At 39.7% G+C, this 9,680-nt stretch overlaps 1 protein-coding gene across 5 annotated transcripts in view; it reads left to right on the forward strand.

Annotated features, from left to right (window-relative positions):
- LOC110066213 (QRFP-like peptide receptor) overlaps positions 1–3,820 on the forward strand; it is an 18,682-nt gene extending 14,862 nt beyond the window's left edge. For all 5 annotated transcript variants that reach the window (XM_020773421.2, XM_089296070.1, XM_020773419.2 and 2 more), the window contains one exon: positions 1,172–3,820. In XM_020773421.2, coding sequence (XP_020629080.2) covers positions 1,172–2,403 — 1,232 coding nt within the window. In that variant the 3' untranslated portion in view covers positions 2,404–3,820. The remainder of the gene's footprint in view (positions 1–1,171) is intronic.
- Positions 3,821–9,680: the final 5,860 nt, after the last annotated feature.

Consider the following 9,680-nt stretch of genomic DNA (forward strand, 5'->3'; position numbering starts at 1 on the left):
TCCGTTAAAATATTAATACAAGGTTCCCTTATCTTTAATGCGAATAACGTAATTTTGATCGCTTATGAAAAAGGTAGATTTTTACGTGTTTTCACGTTCATCTCACGAATTAAACTTAACTTAACTTAAACGTCATTGCTACCTGACAAGTTATTCAGTCATTTGTCAGCAGAGCTCACAAATGGGAGCGTCTTTTGTACATTTGATCGTCCCTGCCTAATTCTTTGCTATCAAAATCCGCAACAGACAGTTTGCCTTAGCCGACAAATATGTTTTCAACAGTCCTTATGAGTCATAAAATTCAAACTATTATGGTCGTATAAGCAATGTATAAGCAACAGGTCGTATAAGCAATGTATAGGTCAAGAGCAAGACCAAAAAATTCTGATTATTTTTCCATGGCAGTGTGAGATTTGAAAGAAAATTACAATGTGCATTGGCCACATAATCACAAATATCTTTCTATTTTCTTTTTTATTTTCTGTTTGTGAAATTTTTCAGAGCAAGAGTCCTTAGTTTCATCGAGCATTTTAACCAAAAGGAGTTGTATTATCTTAAACGATGATGAGCGTCATAACAAAGACGAATAAAACCACGCACTATGCGGTACAGTTGTGTGTTTTAGTAATGGTACGCATTTCAGAAGAGGGCTCTCCAAAATTGTGAAAGACTGCAGATGGACTTTTTTATGGCATCAACGGTACATCAATTATAGCAGTCTTGTGTAAGTTTGAATCGTTAAGTAATACACTTCGATTTAAGTATACAGTACTTCAAATTACCCATACCCAACCTTGTGTCGCTACTGAAATTATTTCCGTCTATAGAGAGTGTTAAAGTTGCATATAAATTTTTTTATACCCAGAAGTGCTTAGATTTTCTTAACTTGGCTGGAAGAAACAACAAGAAGATTGCGAAAACGTTTTCAACTCAACTGACTGAGTCACGCCTTTCTTTACGGACTACTCGTAAGGACACTATCACTGAACGTGGTTCTGAAGTAACCAATGACAAGATTATTCATTGCACTGTTCGGAAACGTATCACGAAGTATCGAACTGAAAAAGCTGCATTCATGTGAACTACAGACAACATGATCGACTGATCTAATAGGTGAAAAATCATGAGCTATTGTTAAATTTTGAATTTTTTTTTCTTTTTTTCATTTCAGAAAACGGCACAACTGGGGCCATGTGTAAGCAAGTAACGACAGTATCATTACAAGTTGTTTTAACTGTGTTGTACGCCATCATTTTTCCCATCGCTCTCCTGGGCAACTCTCTTGTTCTGTATGTAGTCTTCAAGAGACAGAGCATGAGGAGCGTACTGAACCTTTTGATAGTCAATATGGCAATTGCAGACCTGTTAGTAACAGTGTTCATCATGCCATACTCTGTCGCTTATCTCTTCGTGGGGCTTGAATGGTTCAGTGGAATTGTCGGCTTGATCCTCTGTAAGACGATCCATTTCTCTCTGACGGCATCCATCGCAGCATCAGTCATCACGCTCATCGTCATTACGGTGGACAGATTTGTGTCCATCGTCTTTGTATGGAAAACCTGCCTTAACCTCAGGACCTCAAAGGTCTCGTTAGTCGTTATCTGGATAATCGCCATCGGCACCATGGGACTCCATCTTGAAGTGTACACCGTCAACCAAGCAATCCCAGGAGATGAACGGTACTTCTGCCATCCCGACTGGCAGCGTATGCCAGTCGGCTTCAACAAATTCTTCGCCATTGGAATGTTCGTTATGCTCTATGCTTTTCCCTTAGTTCTCATGGCGATTCTCTACTCCATGATAGTCCACAAGCTGTGGAAAGACAGTTTTGCCGGAAGCTCTGCAAGCGGCGGCGATGCGAACATCAACAGCTCCAAGAAACGAGTCGTAAAGATGCTCGTTACAGTAACATTGGCCTTTGCGGTGTGTTGGTTTCCTCTTCACACCATACACTACTACATATACTTTGAAGCGGAGAGTTTCAAGTGCATGTCACTCTTTCTTATTCTGTTATCTTTCTGGCTTGGCCATGCCAACAGCGCACTCAATCCAGTCCTCTACGTAATTTTCAACAAGACATTTCGTCGAGCCTTTCTGCAAGCCTTGCACATTGAATCTTACACAAGCCTCAATTCGTCTGTGAGAAAACGATCAGACAGGCAATTCACAACAACTCAAACTCACGTCAGAAGCAGTATCCGCAATGGAAATAACAATGATGAAAACATTCCATTTTCACCGCCTCCCTCAAATGCTCGATCCCAGAAAGAAATGTATGCATATGGGAGGCTGGTGCAGCCAAAAGAGAACTCTAGATCAAAGTCATCAAACTCCAGCTCCGATGGTGGCAAGACTAAACATAACTCCATAATGATCGTTATGGACAAAATGACAACAGTTTGATTATAAGGAGGACGTCCAATAACACTATGTATCAGACGTTTAAAAGGGCGTAACGTTCAGGTGGACACCTCATTCTTATGAGTGCCACAGCGGAGTCTCCGAAAAGGTGCACATGGATGGCTTTTCACGTCGGTCCTCCGAGTCATAATAAGTAAATCGAATGCATGGGATGACGTGTAGGATTCAAACACGATTTGTATCCAGGGTAAAACATATGGTATCGTAGATATGTCCGATGAGCGAGAAAGCAACCAGATTTGTTCATCAGTCGCTCTAAATAAACTCCACTACAATACCCAGTATTGAACAGTGCCTTGCCCGGTTCGGAAGAAGTCGGCATTTTCGAGTTTGATTTAAACACATTAATATAAAGAGGTCATGAATCAGTTTAATAATATATGTCAGATGACTAGCTTGAATTAATTTATAGAAAAACGTAGAGTTTTCCGAAGAAGTTGAGACCATTCAAAGGATGGCATAGATCGGTTTTAAAAAATCGCATGATGAAATCTAGAGAGAAATCAAATTTATCTTATCCTATGTAAAATTCTTGGTTTTCATTTGCAGTCACCGTGTGGCATGATTTAACACGTTTTGACGGTTTTAGAGTAGTATGAGATTTATCGGCTTAAAGGGGATTGATCACGGTGTTTCAGACAGTTCATGACGTTTAGACTTTATTTCGTGATAAAACAGAATGAATTATCTAGCCAGTGAACAATACATTGGTAGTTCACAGAATACATTCCATGCACACTGAATTTAACATTGACATGACTTCATTGCACGATTCATAATTTGAACGGCCGTACATCTAGTTCTCCTCTTTGTTTTCAGACATTTCGCTTGTGTTTTGAAGCCATCATTTTGAATTATCGTTAAGTCGCATGCGAAAGGATCACCCAAAACAGAGAGCGTAGCACCTTTAACCGACCAAAGCCGCTTAGATGTCCTTCATATTCGTAGTGAAGCTAGAGCATGGTTAATAGAGGAAAATTGTTATGTAGCCCGGCAAAGAAAACACATCAATGCACAACGTTTTATTTTGCGCTCATACATGTACACTACGCATCAATTAGGTAACCTAAACATTTCTAACTGGTTCTTATCTCAGTCATGCTGTGCATGGTACACAGCGTTTGTGTTTGGTGCAAAAAATAGCGAAAAAACACATACAACAAAGAACTATGGGGGGTTAATAACCATTGCCCTCTTTTAACTATGGCTAAACGTACTAGAAGTGGCAACTGGCAATACAATAATAGTCACAGAATAGTTCGTTGACGTAGAAATTCACTAAAAGTTTTAACGCCAGCCGAGTATACGGCTTAGTTTTAAGAAAGTAATGGAGCTTCCTTGGTTATTTCCTATTGTACATGAGAGTTGAAAATACTATAATAAATTGAAGACTTTCGTTGTTCTTGTTTTTTCGGATGTGCATGAGGCTGCATGGGTTGTAAACCTAATAAGCAATTTGTTTCATGAATGAATCTTTGCAACATACATGCAGTGTGCGTGATATATTTATTTCGTGCTTTCCTTAACATGGCGCTTGCTGTCATTAACGTAATTTTTGACAGTTGTTACGAAAGTGCCAGGAGAGGTCTCGATTCTTGTGGATCAGTCAGGCAGGGTAGAACCCCCCCGGGGGGGGGGGAACTTCCAGCATAATTGGGTGAGGGTGTGCGGCTCACTCCCCAAAACCCTTACCCTATTTATGACCAAAATCTGCGATTTTCCGTACCCTATTTATGAACTTTCCAATAATTTGATACCCTATTTAGGACTGTTGCGGCTGGCACAGTTACCCTAAACATAATTAATTTCATGAAGGGCTTTGGTTGATGGTTTTATAGATAATGATGAAAAAGTAGCTTCTTCTAAAAAAAACATACCCAATTCAAGACTAGAGAGCAAAACCATACCCTATTTAGGGACCGTTCATTTTTTATCAGGTAGGGGGGGCTGGTGGGATTTGGGGGGGGGCCATGCGAAAAAAAATGGCTTTCGAGGGGGGGCCATCCCAAAAAAACAAGGGAAAAAGGGGGGGGTCACATGAAATATTTTAGTAAAACTTTAAAATGGCATAATGTTTGAATATCAAGAAAATTGCTATAGAATAAACATAGAAGGCAGGATACAAATTTATTACAAACTTTCCTTCTGCTTTAAAAAAAACGTTTGGTGACAAAAAGCATTTGTAGCTACTGAAAAGAAGTATTTAACACTGTTATTTTCGAATGCAACTTTCACTGGCACTCATCTTCATCTTCGCTGTCGTCGAGTTCTTCATCGCCGCTTGTGCTGCTCTGGTAGTCTCTTTCACCAATGCTGCAAGAAGCAGCAATGCTTTCTGTCAGAGTGTACTCGTCAGGGTACATGAAGGTGTAAACATAATCTCTGACTTCCTGCTCAAGGTTTGTGGTGATTCTGCTTCTTGCAGCATTGGTGAAATAATTCCCTTCCAAGAGCTGTGCGATGTATGGTCCATCTCTTCTAAATAACGACGTGGCAACATCCTCAACTTTAATACACTCTTCCGGGACGGCCGTTCTAGGAGGGTACACAAGGCATTGTGGAAGATCATTTCCTAGCGGGTTTCCAACACAGATTCCATAAACTCGTTGGACGTTGTTTTCAGTCCGCTTCCTCTTTCTTTCATTTGACTTTCTGCGGTTTTCTTTTTTCCTTCTCCTTTTGTTGGTGTGCTGTTTGAGTTTGCCCTTGAATATGCTGTTATAATTGCTCTTCTTATTTTCTAGTGCTTCCATGTCCTGCGTGGCCTTTCTCAACTTAGCCTCTATACATTTGATTTGTTTTACATTAAAACTGTGGGCAAATTCTTCGCCCTGCTTTAAATGTAACAATGTGTTTCACACAACACATCAACAGATTTCCAGTTTTTTCACAACACTTCGTACTTGGTTCAGTAACAAAATGCAGGAGCAAGGAAAGACTCTGTTCCAGGCCACTGTTACTTCCGTAAGATTGAGAAGTTTATGAATGAGCACTATGAGGAGGGGGAGAACTACAGGGAGTTTCTAAAGTTGTGCTGTCAAGAAAAGGTAGGAGAAATTTTTTCTTTTTGTTGTGAATGGACTGGACCACCCATAGAAAGATACCCTAAACCAGTTCCTGACCATTCCTGCCTACCGGAATACCACTACCTCTCCTACCAGAAGACCCCAAAAGAAGGGCGTGATCCAGATGACTGGCAGCCAAGGGTCCAAGCGAAGAAAGAGCATGGAAGTGGCAGGCTGGTTTTATCTGACTCAGAGAGCGTTGCTCTATTTGCAGATAAGTTTATTGTCAAATCAAAGTTTGTGGTGGATTATATATCTTCAGCATCTTGAAGTGCTCGAATTTAAAAGGAAAAAGAGAGCAGAAGAAAAGGCAAAGTTAAGTAGGGACGCAAAAGATAAATCATATGAAGATTATCCTTGGACTGAGTTGTTCGAAGATCTAACCAAGCTTAAAAAGCTACGTGTTCCAGAACTAAACAAGTACTTGAACCACCACGGGCTGAAGCAGCATTTGAAAAACAGCATGAGTGAGAAAGTAAAGGAAATTGTAAGACATTCATGCTTGCAGCAGAAGAGTCCTCTCAGAGCTGGCCAACCAACACTGAGAAATGCCAGGACATTGACACAATGCAAAATGACAACAGGGCAAGTGCTGACAGCAGTGAAACGGATGGAAGTGACAATGATGAGTATGACAGTGATGTCATTGACTCTGGGGGAGAAGATGACTCAAGTGATGTCATTCTTACATTCATCAATTCAGATGAGGAAGATGCCAATGAGAGGCCAAATGCCACACGCTCAGGGCGAGCCATGACTAGGAGACCCGAAATTGACTTCTCTTTCTTTTGATTTGTTTTTTAAACAATAGCTCTCTGTAGTATAGGGATTGTAAATATTGTCTTCATAGTGAGCACAATAACGTGAAGTAGGGGGATAATAGAGAAATATTAAAAAAGTTGAAATCTAAATATTGTTTGTTCAATTTTTTTTCGGGGGGGGGTCATCCCAAAAAATGACCGCTATAAGGGGGGGCCATGTGAAAAAATTGGTAAGCTGAGGGGGGGTCATGCGATTTTTAAATGGTGCTTCCCAAATCCCACCAGCCCCCCCTCCCTCATAAAAAATGAACGGTCCCTTATGACCCAAATGGACAAAATTGATACCCTATTTATGACCAAAACGGCCGAAAAATCATACCCTTTGGGGCCGCACATACCTATATAGCCCATATAAGGGAGTACCCTCCCGGGGGGGGGGGCGTAGAACTACATGTGAAATGGGCGGGGATGCCTCTCGTCTCTTTTTCAGGAGCAACACTTAGTTATTTAAAAACCTGAAGTTGAAAAAGGCACATAAGTCATCGTATTAGCCCTTCATCAGACCAAAGAGTTTACTTTCCTCTGACCAAGGGCTAACAATCGAAACGTTAGCTTTGCAAACTAAATATGCGGCGACTAAATCCTCCTTATCATATATAGCTAAAATAGCTAAGTCTTTTACTTGTCCACCGCTGCAGCTCAACACAAACAACAGTCAAACAATTATGAGACTGGAGGACTATATTAAAGAGGGTAGTTTGTTGACACTTTCGTAGTTAAAGATGTACCATATATACACGTCACGCCACTTACGCCAACGTTTTTAAACTTCGTCAGTGTTGGCGGGAGCGGGAAGACAATTTAGTCACACGACATCAAAAATAATCTTGAAATTCAAGATGGCGCATTCAGGCATTGATCACAGACGTCGCACACCAACAAGTAGGGCCAGAGTAACCAGAAAAATTATTGCTTTAGACCACTTACAAGACATAAATTTGTAGGTAAAGCAGGGGAAGGGCACTTTCTGTCCATTCCACCCCTCCCCACTTCCACGAACTCAAGAACACCAGTCGAAGCAGGGTTAAAGCAGTAATAGCAATAACCGTTACTGAATAGCATACATGTTACAGATTGATTTTGACAAACTATCTTTGACTATCTTCTAATAGCGTAATGTTACAGATCGATTTTGATAAACTATCTTTGACCATCTTGTGGTTGTTGTATTACGTGTTTTGATACATGAGTCCTAAGACGGCGTGCAGATGTGCATTCTCCACTTCTTCTAATCTGAAGTCACCCTCGAGAATCAAATAACATAAAACCGCCAAAAAAGAATACATCCGCATAATACCATAATCAACATCAATATGAGGAACGTACACTGCAATGCAATGGATCGGCACGTGACCCGTTTGTCCTTAAGGCTACAAGTTCGAATTATTAGCCAACATCAGAAAAGGAAAGAGCTTTATATAAAAATTCAGGAAATATACCTTCAACGTTATATCCATTGTGGTTCGGTTTGACTTCCGCCGTTTCGAGATTTTACGCAGCTTCTTCCCTTCCTTGTTTCTCGCTTTAAGAAAAATCGATTTAAGTTGACCGACAAAGGCTTCTATGAGATGGCGAAAGAGGATACGGTTACTATTATATCTGTTTTAATAAGCACACGCTTTTAAGAAGCATGCTATTACCAATTAAAAAAAAGCGTCCACAATTTACAAAAATTGAAGATTTGTGATTGGAAATTCCGCTTACAAAATAAATCAACCGACTAAACCTATTTGTCAGAAAAGTCAAAATCTGTAGCAAGTCAGTGGTCTAAAGTGAGTCTACGAGCAGAGCAATTAATTCAACATCTCCCATTGGAAGGAAATGAGAGGGCAAGATACAATATCTCGAGCCTAGCCCCTTGGGTATTTTTTTCAAAGAATAAAGTTATTTTTGTTATATAGTTTTACACCATTATGTTTGATATCTTATTTGAACCGGTCAGAAGTAGACACTTAAAATGTCATGCCTTGAGATTCAGACTATGTTAGGTAGGCAGTTGTGACGCGACGTCGTATGGGTGTGTTACAATAACAATAATAACATTACGTGCCACTGAAGAGTTACTACAGCATTGGCCGCTTGTGCAATTTACTAATGGCCGTTTTTATACTAGAAGACGCATTACCCATCCAGAAGGATAATGCGCCCTCGCCGTTTTTATACCAAAGACGCATTATTCGTCTGGACGAACTTGGGCAAACATTTGTAGTTCGTCTGGTCATGTGTCTCTAGTATAAAGACGGGCACAAGACGTGTTATGCGTCTAGACGAACTACACTTCGAAATTCGTCTTGAACGACGAACTAGTTGAGATAGTTCGTTTAGACGCATAATACGTCTTGTGCCCGTCTTTATACTAGAGACGCATAACCAGACGAACTACAAATGTTTGCCCAAGTTCGTCCAGACGGATAATGCGTCTTTAGTATAAAAACGGCTATTATAAAAATCTGATTAAAAATTACAACTTTAGTTCCAGAATAGGGGATACAAACTATTGAAAAGTTCTGTGAGTATCAGCTTTTTCACGCGCCTGTTGGACGGTGAAACTTCGTTTGGCGCGCGATTTTCAGATACGATTACATTGCACTTACAACCTCTTTCGGTTAATTGTCACCAATAAATGCTGTGCTATTATTGCTGTTCATTTTTCTGAGGGCGGAGTGCCACAAAGAGCGTTGTTTTAACAATGACTTAGGCGGGGCTACATTCCCAATAAGCACGTCCATAACTTTTGAAACATTTGTCTAAGCTAGCTCTTAGACCAAAGATTAGTTTACATTTCTTTTAGGTTTATAGGGAGCAAATTTAAATTGATCGATAAAACCTTTTAATTTTTGAATCACTTTAAAATAAAACGATATTATGTTATATTTTATGGCGACTCACAATACGGATGACGGCTAGTGTTATATCCTATTTTGGTCTCTTCCAAGATCCAAACTTTGAGCTTTGCAGGTGATCTGGAGATAGGGATAAGACGTTTACGCAAAATAAACAGTAATACCGGTGTTACAATTGCAGCTAGTAGTAGAACTATACCAGTGGGAAATTTTAACTCGTTTACTACGTAATTTGTAATCTGCTGAGTGCAATTGGACAATAAAACGACATACTGGTAAATAAAGAAGTATGTTATGCAAATACATGTAATATTCTAAAATGTTACACGTATAAAGCGTATCCAGTGTTTTGAAAAAATTCCCAGAAGCCCTAATGGGTACAGATTTTTCATATTATCCTTAACTTTGCTAATGAATGAAAATATCTGGAAGTTTTCTGAAAAGTTAAAATAAAAAAGTAAACAAATGGCTTACCTTTTAGTTTTTAAATTTTCCGTGCAGAAGAGATTGAAAAGAACCAACTAGCCGTC

Source organism: Orbicella faveolata, unplaced genomic scaffold (genome assembly GCF_042242905.1).
Source record: "Orbicella faveolata isolate gen_17 unplaced genomic scaffold, um_ofav_v1 contig_1, whole genome shotgun sequence".
Classification (NCBI taxonomy): domain Eukaryota; kingdom Metazoa; phylum Cnidaria; class Anthozoa; order Scleractinia; family Merulinidae; genus Orbicella; species Orbicella faveolata.